At 49.4% G+C, this 23,493-nt stretch overlaps 1 protein-coding gene across 8 annotated transcripts in view; it reads right to left on the bottom strand.

The window, feature by feature from the left end:
- The window catches only part of NAV2 (neuron navigator 2), a 352,103-nt gene that overhangs the window by 174,938 nt on the left and 153,672 nt on the right, over positions 1-23,493 (bottom strand). For 3 of the 8 annotated variants that reach the window (XM_066583577.1, XM_066583578.1, XM_066583579.1), the window contains exon 1: positions 18,830-19,280. The exons of 2 other annotated variants lie outside the window; for them this stretch is intronic. In XM_066583577.1, coding sequence (XP_066439674.1) covers positions 18,830-19,087 — 258 coding nt within the window. In that variant the 5' untranslated portion in view covers positions 19,088-19,280. Of the gene's footprint in view, positions 1-18,829; positions 19,281-23,493 lie in introns of those variants that run through there. 3 more of the 8 variants (XM_066583582.1, XM_066583585.1, XM_066583583.1) reach the window with 1 other exon arrangement.

Raw genomic sequence — 23,493 nt, 5'->3', positions numbered from 1 at the left:
TACGTGATCCCGCTACCAAGAAGTGAGTAGGAGAACTGTCGGAGCGGCGTGGACTGATGTAATAGGGGCATTATTGTTAAGTTGGGGCAAAAGAGGGCACTATTACTTTGAGAGGATCGCTAAGGGGCACCATAACTGTGCGTGGGGGAGATCGCTGAAGAGCGCCATTACTGTGATAGGGGGAAGGGAGGGGGGGTGGTCGCCGAGGGGCGCCATCACTGTGAAGGGGTCGCCGAGGGGCACCATCACTGTGAAGGGGTCGCCAAGGGGCACCATCACTATAAAGGGGTCGCCAAGGGGCACCATCACTGTGAAGGGGTCGCCAAGGGGCACCATCACTGTAAAGGGGTCGCCAAGGGGCACCATCACTGTAAAGGGGTCGCCGAGGGGCACCATCACTGTAAAGGGGTCGCCGAGGGGCACCATCACTGTAAAGGGGTCGCCGAGGGGCACCATCACTGTAAAGGGGTCGCCGAGGGGCACCATCACTGTAAAGGGGTCGCCGAGGGGCACCATCACTGTGAAAGGGTCGCCGAGGGGCACTATTACTTTAGAGGTGACATAAATGTTATGGCTTAGTGGAAAGGGAGCACAGCCCAACATAAACATTTGCCACCACGCAAGTAGTGTGCCACAAGGATTATCCTCATGTTCATGGAGTTGCCAGGTATGCCTATAACACTACTAACCACAGCTTCCCTTCCCGCACTGCACGTCTATCACCAAGGAAACCAAGACAGGTAGAACCCAGTGTCTGATCCTTATTCCGTCTGACTGCAGCTCTGCCAGGGGGCTCGGAGCCTGCTATGGGGGCTCGGAATGTGGGTTGAGGGGAACCTCACGCTGGAGCCATCCCTCCTCCCCACGGGCAAAATGAAATGTGCATGGATTCCCCCGTCTTCACAGGCAGGGAATCCAGCCCAGGGGTTGCCCACCCACTCTGGGGTGTGGTAGTGAGCATCAGTGCCATCCTGCATTGGCCATGGGCCCCCTCCTATGCCAGCTGCACTCCCCCGTGTTCAGTCTCTGCCCGATTCTGCTTCTGCCAGTGTGACTTGTACTGGATTAATTAAATTCTTCTGGTCTGGCTGGTGGCGCGCGGGCGGCATGTCGGCCTCACACACAGTCTATGGTTTCATGAAAGGGCGGCCAGCCACAATAGCCGTCAGCCCGGCCGGTGGGACCCATGTGCAGGGCTGCTGTCTAATTGCCTGACACCGGGACAGAGGGGTCATTAAAGGGCGGCATTACATGAGTGAAGACAGGGCGATGCCAACTCTAATAACGCTCCATGTTCATGAATACATCTATGAGCCGCCGGGGTGCCACATGATGCAGCGAGACGGGCAGGGAAGGAGAAAATTACTTCTCTTGGCCCGACTTGAACATTTCCACGATTGTCTCGGATGTGGGTGAAGCCTTATACCAGGGCATTGTACGGGCGCCAAATATACATACTGGGTCATAAAGGTAGACAAGGCGATAGGGCCCATGAGGGACGGCGACCCAAATCAGGTTGTCACATTCTTCTCCTACACAAAGTGTGAACCCAAAAAATGTTTCCCCTCCAGATAGCAAATAAGAGGCGGCGCAGCAGCCGGCCCAGAACAGCGAATCGGCAGGGGTCACGGGTGGAAGACACTCTTCGATCTACTATTGGTGGGCTAGGGACAGGCCATCTATAGGTTACTAGTGGACACCCCTGTAGTTCTATACGGGCAGCTGTTGTATTGCAGCACTGGAGTCCTGGCCTGACACCAACCATGTCTATGGCGCCGGCAGTCCTCTCTGGGTCTCCCATGGGGTCTCCCATGGGCTCTCCGCTGTAGGGTGTTGCGGCAGTAAGTTTGGGCTTTAACGTTGGCCCTATAGAGCGTATAGAACAAACCGTAGTTATACAGAGGTGTCCCAACATCCTGATACACGCGATATAAGACTGCAGACACGGCATGAGAGTCAGCGCAATCAGCCATCAAGGCAGGAAGTCCCAACCGAACATCTGCCGAGACTTCTGAGAAAACCACCAACTAATCAGCAATTAATGAAGATCGTATCTGGGTTGGGGTTCTGCTGATGTGACAGATGTAATGGGGGGAAGTCTGATGCGGGGTAGGAACGTAGCAGACTGTTATCCTGGCCGTGAATACAATGCCAGAACTACAGTAAAGACTGGCACACAAAAATCAGAGTAGGAGAAAGTAAACTGCACCTTCGTACAGATGTACGTATGATGCGGGGTCGGCGCACGGCCGGTGATTACGGTTCATGTACCCATAGGAGTTAGCGTTAATGCTTATCAATTGTTGGCGCTGCAGCAAATGCCGCATTAAAACGCTCCGCATTTGAAAATTGCGTGTTGGATTTGCGCCAAATGTTAGCAGACGAGCTCCTGCCATGTTCGTATGCTGCCTGCCATGGCGTAGTATTACGCTTCCCCATTAATTGCCCGGGACGCAGCATGAATCTCGGTGACGGTGCAGGAGGGCAAGTAGAGACGACGTCTGTCAGGATGGGCGCTCGGAGTGACCTGAACAGGAGAAGCCTCCGTCGGGGCAAACATGGCGGACCCCCCTGACCGGAGGCCGTCTGCAGGATCCAGTGTTACTGATGGCGATAATGAGTAACCGCTAATTACACATCTTCTATTATTAATATGCCGCTAATTGATTAACCTGCACATGACCAACTTCAGGGGCCGAGAACTTTCTGCCCCCCAGACATGAGGGCTGTTGTGTATTCACTGCAGCAAACGTAGAGCGGACAGTCTGAAACCGCGCCATATTTACCACGCCGGATCCTTTACACCCCGTAGTCTAAATAACGACCACTTACCAGCTTCTTAGGCTAATTTGGGGCACACTTTACGGGGTATTCTAACGCTCGGAGGGTATAAATGTCACTTGGGGAGGTCCCTTTAATGGGGATCTTTAACCCCTCATTTCTAGATCCAGGTTGCGGTTCTTCCGTGTCGTACACTCCACAGCTCCTGCCGGTAAACACGTCTCCGGCGGCATCGCTTCATCAAAGGAGCCGCAGCTTCCAAACTTTCTTGGAAATGTTAAGTGATTTGCATCTCAAGGAACAGCAAGAAGTGCGATTAGAGTCACTTGTGCTCAGCCGTATGTCACCGGCATGTCACTTCGCGGCGGAGGCCTCGACTTCACCCATGAAGGGTAATTCACCTCCAGAGAAGAACCGCAACTGCGCCGAAATCTAATGTGACAGCGGGAAGGATCTGAGGAGCGTCTGAGACGTCTTCCTCCTCCTTCAGTTCCTTCACTACGGCCATAGTTACACTGGAGATTTTCGTGTATTGTGAGACGCGTGAAGACGGAACCCGTGACTTTAGCGCAGAAAACTCGCCTTTTATTAAAAAAAATTACAATCCCATCGCACCTGAATGTAGATGTGAACACGATGTGATTTATCAATGTTACGACTGAAACGTAAAAACCGCGAGTTCTGCGACGCAAAGTGCGGTTGTAGGGCTACAATATCAGTCTGTGTTTCTCGGACCGCTATCGCACTAATCCGTGTAAATACGGGCTTATATACGTCTAACAAAGGTGGCCACGTATTTCTTGCCCAGCGCTTGTCTGAGAGCGGAGGGGACCCCCTATACTAGACCCCAAGTGCAGGTATATATATATACACACACACACCCTTCAAGAAGATCCGCTCTCCTGACTGCTGTAATAAGTACTTCTATTCTGCAGCATCTCTTCTTATAGCCCTGGTTTTTCTATTCCTCTGTTATGCCTCCTGGAAATTTAGGAATAAATTGGCATCTGGGTGTTACCATTTCCTTTGTGAAATAGGAAATGATACTGACAGCTCTGATTGGACAGTGGCAGAGTACAGGCCACGCCCACACACTGGTAACACCCCGTTGTAAGTTGCCAGAAGGAGTTACAGAGGAGCGCCACAGAATTCTAAGAAAAGATGCTGCAGAATTGTCATTTGGCGGTGACTATAAGTGTTTAGCCGGCGGCGGAGCGGACGGGCCCTCCTTAACGGGTCCGTTCCATCACTACTTCTCAAACTGTCAGGCGCCTCCTATTTTGGGGGAGGAAGGATTGAACAGTGCGCAGGCCTTCATCTGACTGCAGCCATCTCTGGTGCCCTCCCCTCATATGATCATCACAGAGCGGGACCCCCAGCTCCGGACACCCTCTACCACCCAGCCCTTAATAATACAGCTAATGGTCATGGCTGTAGTTTTCATTCACTGAAGACAAGCAGAGATCCTGAAAATAGTAAAACTAACACCTTCTGAGCAAACTGATACACTGTTAGCCTAGTGCCAAGTCCAAGGGGGCAAAGCAGGTGTCAGAGTTTTAAAGGGGAGATGGTACAATGGCTCTGCAGCGCCACCTACTGGAGGGCAACTTCCCTACAATTCAATGACCTTTTAATAGACCGTGTAACATTAGGTCAGTCAGTGGGGGACAGTCATCAGACAATGGGGGGGGCATATGAAGAGGCGTGGTACAAAGTAGGCACACTGCGTGCCAGCAGAAACAGCGGGTTACAAGAACAGCGAGCTGTAGCTACGGTATCATCTTTTAATATAGTGCTCCCGCTGACTTACAGAGAAGAATCCTTCCAGTAGGTGGCAGCAAAGACATCTGCAATTTGCATACCATATTTCCCAGGGAGCATTGCATGGCCTATAAGTCACCTTACGCCTACTTGGTCCTCTCCACAAGGAGAAACATTACTCCTGCCAACTCCGGGATTCAAAGACCACCAAAGACAGAATTACCGCCCCCCACATCCTGCACTAGGTGCGACACAATGTATCAGTTTGTCTGGCATGTATTAGTTCTTATGTTTCCCAAATCTCTGCTTGTTGTCAGTGAATGAAAACATTCTTGCTTACATAGAGTGAAGTTGGCATCAGTTTTTCCTGGAGTTTATGTTGACAGGATAGTGTGTAGCGAAGCCCTTCCTCCTCTTCGTCATCAGAAATGAATCATCCAACAAACGTTCCGGTGATTTGCCGGTCATCATCGTCATCGCATTACTGAAGTCATTGTGTTCCCGGAATCCCCTCCCCCCCCTTAGCTGGATGCATCAGACCTGGCGACGGACAAGGTGATACAAGAGCGACAACACGCCGATCTCTGAAGTTTCCCATAAAGTGGAGAAAAAAGTAAAAGGCGAGGATAAAAATAGAGGCGGCGCGCGGCGGCGGCGCGAGGGTTTGAGCCGCTTCCAGCCGTGCGTGAAGGGAAAGGCAGTTTCCTATTACAGAACGTACCAACAGTTCACATCTAATAATACACAGAGACGCCGGCCGTTTACATGATGGAAATAGCGCGGGTTCTATAAAAAGACGTCTCTGCCCTGCGTACGGAGGTCCTGCCACCTGCGGACCCCCGAGGTGGGGGGCCAAGAGTGGGAACTGCTTCTAGAGGACGTCGAGTCGGCCACCAGTGAAGAGACAAACAGAAGGTTTACGCAATCCGCTACGTAAAACGGATCGCAGGGACCGCGGCAGGCGCCAGATTCCCAGAATGCAAAGCGTGTAAGACTTGTAAAAGCAAGAGGCGCTCTGGGAAAATGGATAATCATGGCTGCCAACAAATGAGTGGTCGGGGTTGTAGGCAGGTGTATGGGGGCAGTAAGGGTTTGGGATTACAGGAGGTTCCCCCAGTAATCCCAAGAGTGTCGCCCCTGAGTGCTCCATGTGAATGGCGCTGATAATACACGCGGGCGCATACTCCCGTATCTGATAACACACGCGGGCGCATACTCCCGTATCTGATAACACACGCGGGCGCATACTCCCGTATCTGATAACACACGCGGGCGCAAACTCCCGTATCTGATAACACACGCGGGCGCATACTCCCGTATCTGATAACACACGCGGGCGCATACTCCCGTATCTGATAACACACGCGGGCGCATACTCCCGTATCTGATAACACACGCGGGCGCATACTCCCGTATCTGATAACACACGCGGGCGCATACTCCCGTATCTGATAACACACGCGGGCGCATACTCCCGTATCTGATAACACACGCGGGCGCATACTCCCGTATCTGATAACACACGCGGGCGCATACTCCCGTATCTGATAACACACGCGGGCGCATACTCCCGTATCTGATAACACACGCGGGCGCATACTCCCGTATCTGATAACACACGCGGGCGCATACTCCCGTATCTGATAACACACGCGGGCGCATACTCCCGTATCTGATAACACACGCGGGCGCATACTCCCGTATCTGATAACACACGCGGGGGCATATTCCCGTATCTGATAACACACGCGGGCGCATACTCCCGTATCTGATAATACACGCGGGGGCATATTACCGTATCTGATAATACACGCGGGCGCATATTCCCGTATCTGATAATACACGCGGGGGCATATTCCCGTATCTGATAACACACGCGGGCGCATACTCCCGTATCTGATAATACACGCGGGGGCATATTACCGTATCTGATAATACACGCGGGCGCATATTCCCGTATCTGATAATACACGCGGGGGCATATTCCCGTATCTGATAACACAAGCGGGCGTATACTCCCGTATCTGATAACACACGCGGGCGCATACTCCCGTATCTGATAACACATGCGGGCGCATATTCCCGTATCTGATAATACACGCGGGGGCATATTACCGTATCTGATAATACACGCGGGCGCATATTCCCGTATCTGATAATACACGCGGGCGTATATTCCCGTATCTGATAACACACGCGGGCGCATACTCCCGTATCTGATAACACACGCGGGCGCATACTCCCGTATCTGATAACACACGCGGGCGCATACTCCCGTATCTGATAACACACGCGGGCGCATACTCCCGTATCTGATAACACACGCGGGCGCATATTCCCGTATCTGATAATACACGCGGGGGCATATTCCCGTATCTGATAACACACACGGGCGCATACTCCCGTATCTGATAACACACGCGGGCGCATACTCCCGTATCTGATAATACACGCGGGGGCATATTCCCGTATCTGATAATACACGCGGGGGCATATTCCCGTATCTGATAACACACGCGGGCGCATACTCCCGTATCTGATAATACACGCAGGGGCATATTCCCGTATCTGATAATACACGCGGGGGCATATTCCCGTATCTGATAACACACGCGGGCGCATACTCCCGTATCTGATAATACACGCGGGGGCATATTCCCGTATCTGATAATACACGCAGGGGCATATTCCCGTATCTGATAACACACACGGGCGCATACTCCCGTATCTGTGGCGTCACGCGTTGTACTTAACCCCTACAATAATGCAATAAGCCTCAGTATATAAATATTGGAGGAACTGGAACCCGGCAGACGATCGCGGGGCGGTTTTCACCGTTGTCAAGGATATATTTAAATAAGAAGCAAATGTAAAGATAACGCGGAGAAATACACAGAGAGCGGCGGGTCACGACACGTCCTGCTCCGCCTGAGAGAGAGAAAACAACACGCAAGCTACCCATGTGCATGAATATACCTAGGATCTACCTATATACCAAGGGTATACCCCTATACTATATACCGAGGATCTACCTATATACCAAGGGTATACCCCTATACTATAAACCTATATACCGAGGGTATACCCCTATACTATATACCTATATACCAGGGGTATACCCCTATACTATATACCAAGGATATACCTATATACCAAGGGTATACCCCTATACTATAAACCTATATACCGAGGGTATACCCCTCTACTATATACTGAGGATATACCTATATACCAGGGGTATACCCCTATACTATATACCGAGGATATACCTATATACCAAGGGTATACCCCTATACTATATACCACAGATATATCTATATACCAAGGTTATACCCTTATACCATATACTGCAGATATACCTATATACCAAGGGTATACCCCTATACTATATACACACCGAGAATCTATCTATATACCAAGCATACACCCCTATACTTTACACCAAGGGTATACCCCCATACTATATATCGAAGATATACCTATATAACGCAGATATACCCCTATACTATATACCACAGATGTATCTATATACTGAGGGTATACCCTTATACTATATACCAAGGATATACCTATAGACCCACGGGTATACCCGTAAACTATATACCGAGGATATAAGTATAATCGAGGGTATACCCTTATACAATATAACAAGGATATACCTATATACTGAGGGTATATCCCTATACTATATACCGAGCATCTACCTATATACAAAGGGTATACCCCTATACTATATACCAAGGACATACCTAAAAACCGCGGGTATACCCCTAAACTATATAACTATATATACCAAAAGGTATACCTCTATACTATATGCTGAGAATATAACTATATACTGAGGGTTTACCCCTATATTATATACCTAGGATATACCAATATACCGCGGGTATACCTCTATACTATATATTGAGGGTATACCCCTGTAGTATAACCTGAGAATATACAGAGAGTATACCCCTATACTATATCCTGAGAATATACCAAGGGTATACCCCTATACTATATACTGAGGATATACCCCTATACCGCAGTTATACCTATATACCAAGGGTATACCCCTATACTATACACTGAGGATATACCCATAAACCGAATGTATACCCCTATTCTATATACCAAGGGTATACCTATATACCAAGGATATACTCCTATACATATGTACTAAGGATATACTTATGTACCTATATTCTGAGGATACAACGGCATACCTACTTACTGAGAGTATAGCTATATACTGAGGATATACCTACACAGTGAGGGTATAACCACGTACCTATATTTTGAAGATATATATCTATGGAAGTGTTGCGGCCCTGCTCTGTGATCTGTGCAAGTAGGCAGAGGAGGTGAGCTGTGACCATCACTCACTGACCTTTAGGATAGCACCATGGGCATACTCTTTGACCTGTGCAGGGAAGGGCGGAGGTGAGCTTTGCCCATCACGTATAGACACTATGGGAAAGTGTTTTGGGCATGTTCCGTGAACTGTGCAGGGTAGGAGAGGAGGTGAGCTGTGACCATAGTTTACTGTGAAAGGTGGCTGCTGTGTTATCTGTCTGTAAAGACAAGAGGTGGAGCGCAGAGTCCCCGACTCTCAGGCGAGCTACATGTGGCCCATTACTCCTCTAGTGCGGCTCCTGGAGGCTCTCGGGCCCCTGATGATGGGTTCAGCCGCCGGCGTTACGAGTTATAAATAAATCCCCTCCGAAGAGAAGATCTTAATAATAAATCAGAGTATTGAGAACTTGGTTTCCATAGTAGCAAAAACAATCAATTACATTACGAGCCGCCTATAAATACACAATATATATATATGCATGCTGTCATCGGCACTAACGATCCATCAGCCTGCAGCCCGACAATAATATATAGCCGATTACTAGACATAATTACATCAGCCAATACTCCCGAGGATTCATATCTACAGCGCAGCTCCACAGAGATATATACAGGATGTGTATATATAGTGTACACAGTCAGCTGCACAGCATCATGGTATATGATCTGCGTTGGCGTATATACAGTGTATGTAGGCGGTGCGGCACACGTGTATCAGGGCAGAGCGCTGCGGATCGTCATCTTATACATCAGCGCTATATGGGGGAGCAAGACGGCGGTCATATAGTAATATAGAGGATAAGAGCTGCAGGGTGTACGAGTATTAGGGCAGTATATAATGTGTACAGTGCAGAGTATTGGGGCAGTATGTAATGTGTACAGTGCAGAGTATTAGGGGCAGTATATAATATGTACAGTGCAGAGTATTAGGGGCAGTATGTAATGTGTACAGCGCAGAGTATTAGGGGCAGTATGTAATGTGTACAGCGCAGAGTATTAGGGGCAGTATATGTGTACAGCGCAGAGTATTAGGGGCAGTATGTAATGTGTACAGCGTAGAGTATTAGGGGCAGTATGTAATGTGTACAGCGCAGAGTATTAGGGGCAGTATGTAATGTGTACAGTGTAGTATTAGGGGCAGTATGTAATGTGTACAGCGCAGAGTATTGGGGGCCGTATATAGTGTGTACAGTGCAGAGTATTAGGGGCAGTATATAGTGTGTACAGTGCAGAGTATTAGGGGCAGTATATAATGTGTACAGCGCAGAGTATTAGGGGCAGTATATAATGTGTACAGCGCAGAGTATTGGGGGCCGTATATAATGTGTACAGCGCAGAGTATTAGGGGCAGTATATAATGTGTACAGCGCAGAGTATTAGGGCAGTATATAATGTGTACAGTGCAGAGTATTAGGGGCAGTATGTAATGTGTACAGTGCAGAGTATTAGGGGCAGTATGTAAGGTGTACAGTGCAGAGTATTAGGGTCAGTATGTAAGGTGTACAGTGCAGAGTATTAGGGCAGTATGTAATGTGTACAGTGCAGAGTATTAGGGGCAGTATATAATGTGTACAGCGCAGAGTATTAGGGGCAGTATATAATGTGTACAGCGCAGAGTATTAGGGCAGTATATAATGTGTACAGCGCAGAGTATTAGGGGCAGTATGTAATGTGTACAGCGCAGAGTATTAGGAGCAGTATGTAATGTGTACAGTGCAGAGTATTAGGGGCAGTATGTAAGGTGTACAGTGCAGAGTATTAGGGCAGTATATAATATGTACAGCGCAGAGTATTAGGGGCAGTATATAATGTGTACAGTGCAGAGTATTAGGGGCAGTATATAATGTGTACAGTATAGTATTAGGGGCGGTATGTAATGTGTACAGCGCAGAGTATTAGGGGCAGTATATGTGTACAGCGCAGAGTATTAGGGGCAGTATATGTGTACAGCGCAGAGTATTAGGGGCAGTATATAATGTGTACAGTGCAGAGTATTGGGGGCAGTATATAATGTGTACCGTGCAGAGTATTAGGGCAGTATATAATGTGTACAGTACAGAGTATTAGGGGCAGTATGTAATGTGTACAGTGCAGAGTATTAGGGGCAGTATGTAATGTGCACAGTGCAGAGTATTAGGGGCAGTATATAATGTGTACAGTGCAGAGTATTAGGGGCAGTATGTAATGTGTACAGTGCAGAGTATTAGGGGCAGTATGTAATGTGTACAGTGCAGAGTATTAGGGGCAGTATATAATGTGTACAGTGCAGAGTATTAGGGGCAGTATATAATGTGTACAGTGCAGAGTATTGGGGGCAGTATATAATGTGTACCGTGCAGAGTATTAGGGGCAGTATATAGTGTGTACAGTGCAGAGTATTAGGGGCAGTATATAATGTGTACAGTGCAGAGTATTAGGGGCAGTATATAATGTGTACAGTACAGAGTATTAGGGGCAGTATATAATGTGTACAGTACAGAGTATTAGGGGCAGTATGTAATGTGTACAGTGCAGAGTATTAGGGCAGTATGTAATGTGTACAGTGCAGAGTATTAGGGGCAGTATATAATGTGTACAGTGCAGAGTATTGGGGGCAGTATATAATGTGTACAGCGCAGAGTATTAGGGGCAGTACGTAATGTGTACAGTGCAGAGTATTAGGGGCAGTATGTAATGTGTACAGCGCAGAGTATTAGGGGCAGTATGTAATGTGTACAGCGCAGAGTATTAGGGGCAGTATGTAATGTGTACAGCGCAGAGTATTAGGGGCAGTATGTAATGTGTACAGTGCAGAGTATTAGGGGCAGTATATAATGTGTACAGTACAGAGTATTAGGGGCAGTATGTAATGTGTACAGTGCAGAGTATTAGGGGCAGTATGTAATGTGTACAGTGCAGAGTATTAGGGGCAGTATGTAATGTGTACAGTGCAGAGTATTAGGGGCAGTATGTAATGTGTACAGTGCAGAGTATTAGGGGCAGTATGTAATGTGTACAGTGCAGAGTATTAGGGGCAGTATGTAATGTGTACAGTGCAGAGTATTAGGGGCAGTATATAATGTGTACAGTGCAGAGTATTAGGGGCAGTATGTAATGTGTACAGCGCAGAGTATTAGGGGCAGTATGTAATGTGTACAGCGCAGAGTATTAGGGGCAGTATGTAATGTGTACAGCGCAGAGTATTAGGGGCAGTATGTAATGTGTACAGCGCAGAGTATTAGGGGCAGTATGTAATGTGTACAGTGCAGAGTATTAGGGGCAGTATATAATGTGTACAGTACAGAGTATTAGGGGCAGTATGTAATGTGTACAGTGCAGAGTATTAGGGGCAGTATGTAATGTGTACAGTGCAGAGTATTAGGGGCAGTATGTAATGTGTACAGTGCAGAGTATTAGGGGCAGTATGTAATGTGTACAGTGCAGAGTATTAGGGGCAGTATGTAATGTGTACAGTGCAGAGTATTAGGGGCAGTATATAATGTGTACAGTGCAGAGTATTAGGGGCAGTATGTAATGTGTACAGCGCAGAGTATTAGGGGCAGTATGTAATGTGTACAGCGCAGAGTATTAGGGGCAGTATATAATGTGTATACTGCAGAGTATTGGGGCAGTATATAATGTGTATAGTGCAGAGTATTAGGGGCAGTATGTAATGTGTACAGCGCAGAGTATTAGGAGCAGTATGTAATGTGTACAGTGCAGAGTATTAGGGGCAGTATGTAATGTGTACAGTGCAGAGTATTAGGGGCAGTATATAATGTGTACAGTACAGAGTATTAGGGGCAGTATGTAATGTGTACAGTGCAGAGTATTAGGGGCAGTATGTAATGTGTACAGTGCAGAGTATTAGGGCAGTATATAATGTGTACAGCGCAGAGTATTAGGGGCAGTATGTAATGTGTACAGTACAGAGTATTAGGGCAGTATGTAATGTGTACAGTGCAGAGTATTAGGGGCAGTATATAATGTGTACAGCGCAGAGTATTAGGGGCAGTATATAATGTGTACAGCGCAGAGTATTAGGGCAGTATATAATGTGTACAGCGCAGAGTATTAGGGGCAGTATGTAATGTGTACAGCGCAGAGTATTAGGGCAGTATGTAATGTGTACAGCGCAGAGTATTAGGAGCAGTATGTAATGTGTACAGTGCAGAGTATTGGGGGCAGTATGTAATGTGTACAGTGCAGAGTATTAGGGCAGTATATAATATGTACAGCGCAGAGTATTAGGGGCAGTATATAATGTGTACAGTGCAGAGTATTAGGGGCAGTATATAATGTGTACAGTATAGTATTAGGGGCAGTATGTAATGTGTACAGTGCAGAGTATTAGGGGCAGTATATAATGTGTACAGTACAGAGTATTAGGGGCAGTATGTAATGTGTACAGTGCAGAGTATTAGGGGCAGTATGTAATGTGTACAGCGCAGAGTATTAGGGGCAGTATGTAATGTGTACAGTACAGAGTATTAGGGCAGTATGTAATGTGTACAGTGCAGAGTATTAGGGGCAGTATGTAATGTGTACAGTGCAGAGTATTAGGAGCAGTATGTAATGTGTACAGTGCAGAGTATTAGGGGCAGTATATAATGTGTACAGCGCAGAGTATTAGGGGCAGTATGTAATATGTACAGTGCAGAGTATTAGGGGCAGTATGTAATGTGTACAGTGCAGAGTATTAGGAGCAGTATGTAATGTGTACAGTGCAGAGTATTAGGGGCAGTATATAATGTGTACAGTGCAGAGTATTAGGGGCAGTATGTAATGTGTACAGTGCAGAGTATTAGGGGCAGTATGTAATGTGTACAGTACAGTGTATTAGGGGCAGTATGTAATGTGTACAGCGCAGAGTATTAGGGGCAGTATGTAATGTGTACAGTGCAGAGTATTAGGGGCAGTATGTAATGTGTACAGTGCAGAGTATTAGGGGCAGTATGTAATGTGTACAGTGCAGAGTATTAGGGGCAGTATATAATGTGTACAGTGCAGAGTATTAGGGGCAGTATATAATGTGTACAGTGCAGAGTATTAGGGGCAGTATGTAATGTGTACAGTGCAGAGTACTAGGGGCAGTATATAATGTGTACAGTGCAGAGTATTAGGGGCAGTATGTAATGTGTACAGTGCAGAGTATTAGGGGCAGTATGTAATGTGTATAGCGCAGAGTATTAGGGGCAGTATGTAATGTGTACAGTGCAGGGTATTAGGGGCAGTATATAATGTGTACAGTGCAGGGTATTAGGAGCAGTATGTAATGTGTACAGCGCAGAGTATTAGGGGCAGTATGTAATGTGTACAGCGCAGAGTATTAGGGGCAGTATGTAATGTGTACAGTGCAGAGTATTAGGGGCAGTATGCAATGTGCACAGTGCAGAGTATTAGGGGCAGTATGTAATGTGTACAGTGCAGAGTATTAGGGGCAGTATGTAATGTGTACAGTGCAGAGTATTAGGGGCAGTATATAATGTGTACAGTGCAGAGTATTAGGGGCAGTATGTAATGTGTACAGCGCTGAGTATTAGGGGCAGTATATAATGTGTACAGTGCAGAGTATTAGGGGCGGTATGTAATGTGTACAGTGCAGAGTATTAGGGGCAGTATATAATGTGTACAGTGCAGAGTATTAGGGGCAGTATATAATGTGTACAGTGCAGAGTATTAGGGGCAGTATGTAATGTGTACAGTGCAGAGTATTAGGGGCAGTATGTAATGTGTACAGCGCTGAGTATTAGGGGCAGTATATAATGTGTACAGTGCAGAGTATTAGGGGCAGTATGTAATGTGTACAGCGCAGAGTATTAGGGGCAGTATGTAATGTGTACAGTGCAGAGTATTAGGGGCAGTATGTAATGTGTACAGTGCAGAGTATTAGGGGCAGTATATAATGTGTACAGTGCAGAGTATTAGGGGCAGTATATAATGTGTACAGTGCAGAGTATTAGGGCAGTATGTAATGTGTACAGTGCAGAGTATTAGGGGCAGTATGTAATGTGTACAGTGCAGAGTATTAGGGGCAGTATATAATGTGTACAGTGCAGAGTATTAGGGGCAGTATGTAATGTGTACAGTGCAGAGTATTGGGGCAGTATGTAATGTGTACAGCGCAGAGTATTAGGGGCAGTATGTAATGTGTACAGTGCAGAGTATTAGGGGCAGTATATAATGTGTACAGTGCAGAGTATTAGGGCAGTATGTAATGTGTATAGTGTGGTATTAGGGGCAGTATGTAATGTGTACAGTGCAGAGTATTAGGGGCAGTATGTAATGTGTACAGCGCAGAGTATTAGGTGCAGTATGTAATGTGTACAGCGCAGAGTATTAGGGGCAGTATGTAATGTGTACAGTGCAGAGTATTGGGGGCAGTATGTAATGTGTACAGCGCTGAGTATTAGGGGCAGTATGTAATGTGTACAGTGCAGAGTATTAGGGGCAGTATGTAATGTGTACAGTGCAGAGTATTAGGGGCAGTATATAGTGTGTACAGTGCAGAGTATTAGGGGCGGTATGTAATGTGTACAGTGCAGAGTATTAGGGGCAGTATATAGTGTGTACAGTGCAGAGTATTAGGGGCGGTATGTAATGTGTACAGTGCAGAGTATTAGGGGCAGTATGTAATGTGTACAGCGCAGAGTATTAGGGGCAGTATATAATGTGTACAGTGCAGAGTATTAGGGGCAGTATATAATGTGTACAGCGCAGAGTATTAGGGGCAGTATATAATGTGTACAGCGCAGAGTATTAGGCGCAGTATATAGTGTGTACAGTGCAGAGTATTAGGGGCGGTATGTAATGTGTACAGTGCAGAGTATTAGGGGCAGTATATAATGTGTACAGTGCAGAGTATACAGGTAAGTCAGCGGGAGGCTGCACCTGTGGGACGGCTGTGGTCTGTCGGTGCAGATGTTCAGGATGTCGGCAGCGCAGTGAGGAGTAGAGCGTCAGCGTGTTCTCCAGATGGGAGTGCTGCTCACGTACCGCGCTGCAGGGAGAGTCGCACCGCCAACACAAAAATGGGGTTAGTCTCTGGCTGTACCTCTTCCTGTGAAAGCCGGGTGACGACCCCGCCGGCCACCATGACATCTTACGCCGCACTCACCCACAATCCGCCTAGTAGGTGGCATTTCCCCGTGCGAGTTCTGTGCGCTGCGAGCCTCACGGAAGCAGAGGGGGCCTATTTATAGGCGCGATTTGTCTATTTTCGTGCGACTCTCACAACAGAACATGCGGATGTGCGATCTCCCGGCCGTGTACTGCGCGATGTGCGGGGTACACCTAGTCGCACCCAAGAATGTTAGGCGCGATTCGCTCTCGCCGTGTGAATGAATCCTTCGGGCAGCTTCACACTAATGTATTTGGCCCCGCGATACGCAGAGATCGGGACGTATTGATTTCAATGGCTTTGTTCTGATCTCCGGATTTTGTGCGTGAATTTCACGCTCGCAGAAAAACAATAGGTCCCACTAAATTTTCCTGTGTATTTGCGCACCAAAGGCCCCATAGAAGTCTATGGCAGGAGCGCAAAAGTGCTATTAATATGTGCGCAAATACGCAATATGCTGCGCAATTCTGTGAAAAATAGACACATCTGGAACTCTTTAGGCTAAATAGCCTTTAAAATCCCGGTGGGGTGCGGTCTGCACACATGTGCACTGGCCTGCCAGCGCGAGACGCAGAAATGAGCGCAAAAGCACAGCGGTTTAGCAAAAAAAAAGTCAATTGGCCCTTTTCACGCGCGATATCTTAACCGGTTAGATATGAAAATTTTTAAATGACATCAGAAATCTCGTATCCGGAGCGCCGCCACCTTATCTTTACTCTCATTAAAAAAGTACGGGCGACATCGCCGAAAAGAATAGGAAACGCTGCGATTTATCTGCGTCGCCACAAGAGAGAGGTCGCCCGTGTAAACACACCTGCTGCAAACAGCGGCTTCTATCTTCGTGATAAAGACAGATTCAGACAAGCGCTATGAACATTTGCGCGGTGTTTTTGCACATTAGGTGTTGCATGCTTGCGCACACAAATGCATTTTCACATGCGGAAACATACGCAACAACGCCCTCCACCATTGGAGCGGCCAATTAGGTTAGGTTCTTTCCCCATGCAAATACGCAGTAAAAAAAAAAAAAACATTGCGCATTTTTTGGTGTGATGGAATTGCGCATGCAAATCTGCACTTGTGAATGAACTCAATGGTTTCTATTCCCCGCGTTTTGCGCGTGTTAATACGGTTGTGTGAATAAGCCCCTGTGCAGCGATATCAGAGCTGGACTGCTGCTCTACTAAGTAGCTCCGCCATTCAGGAACTGGGGAAAGCTGGGTGACCCCCCGTCATTAGTCATCCGACTCTGGGCTCTTCTATGCTCTCTGTCCTTCCTCCCCGCAACAGGTGCCCCCACGTCTCACCCCGCCATGACCGCCCTCTCACTCCGCTGCTGGGAGAACTGGCCTCAAAACGAATTTTCCAGTGTGTTTGTAGGAAAAAATGACTTGTATAGAAAGACTAAATATAACCGCTCCTTGCCATCTGCTGGGCATGAGAGACTGCAGGTAATGCCGCCCGTGCCAGCCTGTGCCCCCCCATATCCAAAACCCAGCTGACACTTATCTCACCGCTTGTCCCCAAACCTTGTGGCTAGCGTCACCCCACGAGGGCGGACATAGTGATTCATCCTACTGCAGTGACGGGAAGCCATTCTCTGACTGCCAAAATCCATCTTCACACTTCTCTGCACCCGGCGCCTCCGTGTTACCAGCCCAATTTTCTAGAGTAACACGTTTCCCGTGTAGAGATGAAATATGCTGCGCGGCTCTTCTCACATACACAATGCCTGCTGCAGCACTGCATCACACTGCCGGGCCCCCCAACACCCCCAATGCTCCTCCGCACTGCATTACGCTCCCCATCTTAGTATTAAAGTCACATCTTTGCCGTCTGACTTGCCGTCCAAGACGACACCTGTCTGAATCCGCCACTTCCAGTCATCAGACAGAGCGGACTGGGATGCATTAACGATGCAGCGGGGGCCTCCGCCGCTCTACAGGAATGCTATACACATATAATGCTACATGCTTAACCCTTTATGACAGCCATCCACATCAATCCAACTCCACACTGGTGATCCGGATACCTCGCACGTAGACATGTAGGGGGAGGAGGGGAGCATTCTGCAGCTCAGGGTGCAGTCGCATCAGCAACCCTCGTGTGTGATATCTCGCCGGCTGCGATATGATCAGATATTGCGCGTGATAAGAACGCATTACTTTCAAGGTGTTTACGCACATGAGCAATTTTTCTCTTCGATCGATGGTTCGAAACAGAGCGGTCGCGTCACGTGCGTGAAAATCGCATCCTGGTTCAGTAGGGAAAAATGTAATATTGCGTGACGCTCTCGTGTACGTGCGACTTTCATGCGATTGCAATGCGATTTTTCATTCGCCCATAGCAAACAACAGGCGAGTTATCAGTGATCAGGCTGGAAAAAAAAATGGAACCTGCTACAGCTCTGCTGCCTCGCAACATTGTTGCAAGAGGAAATCTGTGCGGGAAGATGAGCCCATTGGAAACAATGGGTTAACACATCGCACGAGTTTGGCGCGTCGTACGAACGCACAGAGTTCTCGTGATCTCCTCACCCTAAATCATACGGATGAGCAGGTAACCCCCCTAATCACGCAGCCTCTTTGGGGGGCAGCATACATGTTCTATAGGGTCTGCTCTAGACGATCGCCTGCTGTTATGGATAAACGGATGCGTCTGACAGCGGAGCGGACCGCAGCGACCACAATGGGATCCATTCACGTCCGGCAGCCGTCACGTATTTTTACCGGACAGAAAAAGTTGCGCATGCAAGCCGGAGGCGCGGAACGGACGCGGATGTGAACAGAGTCGTACCGTAAGTGAGACGCGACGGCCAACAAATGCGTAAAATGATCGTTCTCTGACCTGCGTGTCGAATACGTTTTCCGAAGAGTCGGTCTTCTTGATGGCGAGGGCGTCCCCCGTAGACTCGTACGTGAACTGCGGCTTGAGTGGGATCTGGCTGGAGGTGTAGGATGGCTTGGACACCTCGATCTTGGTCCCCAGCTTCAGGTAGCACGGCTGCGGGATGGTCCTGGCCGGGACGTGCAGGATTGGCGCGGCGCTGTGCACCGGTTTGGGCAGCCCTGATTTCATCTTGGAAGCCACCAGGATGGATGGCATCTTCTCCCCCTTCTGGACTCCTTCTGCTTCGTCTCTGTGGACCACCTCGTCCTAGAAGAAAACAGTCACGTCCGCAGCGGAGATCTCCGGCCAGACATGAACTCTCCCCGGGGGTCTCGGCGGCTACTCGGGGGTCTCCCGGCGCTGCGGCATGAGGCTGATCTCCCGGCAGACGTCGGCGGGGCTCCTGCCGCAGCCGCAGCAACCTGTAGTGTGAGCGGTGGGTGCAGCCCGCACTCTGACAGCCGGAGGAGGAGGCGGCCGCTGGTTGGTGGACGAGCTCCCTCTGCAGGAGGAGGGGCGGCTCACACACAGCCGCTGTCACACGGGCCACCGGCGATGTCATCGTGATCGCTCGTCCCGGCAGCCGATGCTCGTTACGACCGGCCGATGACGTCACCGCTCCCGGCTATAGCGCTGGATGCGGCGCGCTAGATTTGCGCTACCTGAGGCTTTTCTGGGCTTGGATTGCCGTGTTTTACTGCCCCTTTTTGCGCTCGCCCGTACGCTCATTTTCGCGCGGCAGACGATCGCCCCGATTTAAATGGCTATTTAGCCTAATGAGTTCTTTTCCCTGCAGATTTGTGCATCTCCTGGCACGCCGAGTCGTGCGCGCCACGTAGACTTCTATGGGGACCTAAAAGCATGTTCTATTCCCACCGCCATCAGCGTGCTCGATCCTCTGTCTATGGCGCATGTTACTTGTTCGCACGCAGATGCGTCCGTGTGAAGAAGCCCCACGATGCACGAATGTCACCTGAAGATGAACCCCATTCTTTTGGCTGTCGTCATACGGAGGAGCGATTGGTTCTCCCGGATCGCGGCGCGTCCTATCTTTGGGCCGTCCCTCGGAACGCACGGCCCATTGTATTCGACGGGGCTGGCGCGGCGTGGATGTGATGTAAAACAATGGGAAACCCTCCGTAAAGTGCTGCCAGGAGGTTGTAACACAAACGTATCCGTGAGAACATCGCACGTTTCACGCCCAGATCTCGCACTCGCCAATATGAGAGGGTCCTTTTACACTAAATGATTCATGTCGGCGGGTGACCTCACCGGCGGCTCGTCGCTGTCGCACCGTCCGTTTATAAATCGTTGGCTCGTTCACACGAGAATCACTCAGTCTTCCACATTCGCCGTCGAGCGCCGATTCCCCTGAACGATAGCGTAATGCGCCGGCGCTGCAGAGAATGAACGAAAAGCGAACAATTATCATTCGTTTGAACACTTTTTTGAAGGATGATCGCTCCGTCTCCGAGGGCCTTCAGCTGAGCGCTGTGGAGAGGAAAGGGTTAAAGCAACATAGTAATGAGGATTTAGGGGTCCGAGAACAGCGCTACCTGCTGGCAGGGTCTGGAATCTGTTGCTCTACCCACATGCGTATTATGGAACGGAAATCCAGGTGTGTGAATGAGCCCTAATGGCGTACGGCCGCCATCAGACGGGCATTAGTAATCTGTATCTGTCCCGTGTTTTGCGGACTGTAAGACGCGGCGCATGAACATCTATCAATCTATTGACGGGGGGGGGGGGGGGGGGGGGAGGGGTGTATCACAGCATGAAGAATCAACACAATATATGGAAAGTGATTAAACCACGGACGCGCCGGCGAGGAGCTGCGGGCCGTCTGCGCTTCAGCGGCGTTTACTTGCATTGGGATTCATTTCTGTTGGGCAAAAAACGGATCCATAATAACCCAGAAGAAGATAATCGCTATTCGTATAGCGCCAAAGTATTCCGCAGCGCTAAGAGCAATGAACGCCAATACAGATACAATACAGAAGACGCCATATTGCTGATCCGCATTCCGGGCGGCTTACAATAAACCGACCAACGGCTGAAAAAAGTTTTATGGGTAAGGAAGGAGAAAAAAAAGGGGACCCGGAGCCAAGAAGAGACGTAGGAGCTGCCAGCCTGGCACTGCTGCCAAGGTGTGGAGCAAGGACGGAAACCTGCTGGAATGTGGGCACAACCCATCAGGTGAGAGGTGCCATGGACGTAGCTGTATGCAAACACCACGCAGACCAGCATGTAACGCATTTCATCAGGCGGCGGGACAGAAGGGTTTGGTAGTGACTGTTCTTCACTGACCCAAAACGTAAGAGCATCGTGACTACTGGGGGCGTCGGGGCGGTTCAGAAGGGGATCCACTCACACCCACCGCCGGCTTCACACGACCGCATTCCTTTTGTGGAATCTGCAATCAGCATCTGCAGCAGATGGCACGCAGTGAATGGCATCTACTCCGGTTTTCTTGCTCACACTCGCGGATACGAATTGCGTATTCTACATGCAGAGGATAAATTTACAGCAGGCTCTATTTTGCTGCGGACTCCATGCATACGGCCTCCATTGAGGTCAATGGAGGCCATCCGAGCCGCAGCCCAAGTCAATGGAGGCCATCCGAGCCGCAGCCCAAGTCAACGGAGGCCATCCGAGCCGCAGCCCAAGTCAATGGAGGCCATCCGAGCCGCAGCCCAAGTCAATGGAGGCCATCCGAGCCGCAGCCCAAGTCAATGGAGGCCATCCGAGCCGCAGCCCAAGTCAATGGAGGCCATCCGAGCCGCAGCCCAAGTCAATGGAGGCCATCCGAGCCGCAGCCCAAGTCAATGGAGGCCATCCGAGCCGCAGCCCAAGTCAATGGAGGCCATCCGAGCCGCAGCCCATACACAATTAGAGTTGCGTATGGACTGCAGGTATCCGAGTCATCGCTTAGTGATGGAACGAGAGATACAAATATTGGGGGAGAATCTGTAGTGCGCATGACAGACGGCGACCCGCCGCGGTCACACGTAACCCAGGGACCACAGGTACGCAGGGTCACTGGCCCGCTTCACACAGGCGTGTTTGTGCACACGTTGACTTCAATGGGCCGGCCACATGCATTTACGCTGGGCAACCAATAATGCGGCATGCTCTATTGTCCTGCACATTTGCGCACCAAAAGACCTTATAGAAGTCAATGGCGATGTGCAAATACGTGCGTAATGTGCTGGGAGATGCCTGAACACTACTTAAATTACGCAGGAAAACGAACACATCTGGCACTAATTAGACTAATTCGTCATTTTAATGGCTGCGTGCAACAACCCCTGCGTGCGGAAAAAGCAGCAAAACCATACATTGATGCGCGCAAAAAGCATCGCTCATTCCGCAGAATACGGCTGGTGTCGTTTTTTTTCTTTTTGGTAAAAACAAATCAGATGGAAGGAACTCGTTTGCCCCCGTTGTACTCAGTGGGGGGGGGGGGGGCGTATTCCGTTCGGGCTTCTGCTTAATCCGTTAAATCAGACGAGTGAAGTTATAAAAGAGGGAAAATGTATCCGTTAAAATAGATTCTAACACGTAGGAAACGGCTGGAAAGCGAACTAACAAAATCCATCAGAGCCGCGTTCAGTTCGCGTTCGCCAGACCGTAACATTTTGAAAAGAGGAAAAACGGATCAGTAAAAAAAAAGAATAGAAAGAACGCAGCTGCGACCCGTCCAACGGCCTCTTCACAATTCCATTTACGGTTCAATCCGCAGCCTCCGCCACTAGTCGGTTCCTCCGCACATGGCGGCTTCACTTGGGCGTGGGAAAAACGAAACCCAAAGCGTCAGTGTGAACAAGCCGCTATCCGTGCGCCACCTGGAACAGTCATCCTGTATCGCCCCACGTCCAAGCATCAACGTGTCCTTTTCCTCTCTCTCCGCGCGTCAGTGTGTCCTTCCCCTGCCCCCCCCCCCCCCCCCCAGCGTCGACATGTCGTTCTCTGGCGCCGCCCCCCCCCCCATTCCCCCCCCCACCTTTCCCTCCCCCCCACCTTTCCCTCCCCCAGCGTCAGTGTGTCGTTCTCCTGCGCCCCAAGTGTCAGCATGTCATTCTCCCGCCCCTCCCCCCCAGGTGTCGGTGTGGTTCTCCCATCCCCCCTAAGGTGTTGGTGTGTCGTCTTCCCGTCCCCCGAAGGTGTCGGCGTGTCCTTATCCCCCCCCCCCCTCCCCAGGTATCGGCTTGTCATTCTCCTGCCCCCCCCCCCCATCCCCCAGGGTGTCAGCGTGCCGTTCTTACTTCCCCACAGGTGTCAACATGTCATTCTCCACCTCCCCCCCCCCCCAGTTGTCAACATGTCATCTCCCACCTCCCCCCCCCCCCCCCCCCCCCCAGTTGTCAACATGTCATTCTCCACCCTCCCCCCAGGTGTCAGCGTGTCCATATCCCATCGACCCCCCCCCCCTCTCTCCCAGGTGTCAGCGTGTCATTCCTCCGTCCCCCCCAGGTGTCGACATGTCATCCTTCCGTCAACCCCCAGGTGTCTACATGTCATCCTTCATCCCCCCCCAGGTCTCGACATGTCCTTATTCTGTCACCTTCCCCCCCCCCCCCCCTCCTAGGTGTCGGCTTGTCGTTCTCCCCCCCCCCCCCCCC

The sequence above is a fragment of the Eleutherodactylus coqui genome, chromosome 11 (assembly GCF_035609145.1).
Source record: "Eleutherodactylus coqui strain aEleCoq1 chromosome 11, aEleCoq1.hap1, whole genome shotgun sequence".
Classification (NCBI taxonomy): domain Eukaryota; kingdom Metazoa; phylum Chordata; class Amphibia; order Anura; family Eleutherodactylidae; genus Eleutherodactylus; species Eleutherodactylus coqui.
This window is presented reverse-complemented; position numbering and strand designations above follow the sequence as displayed.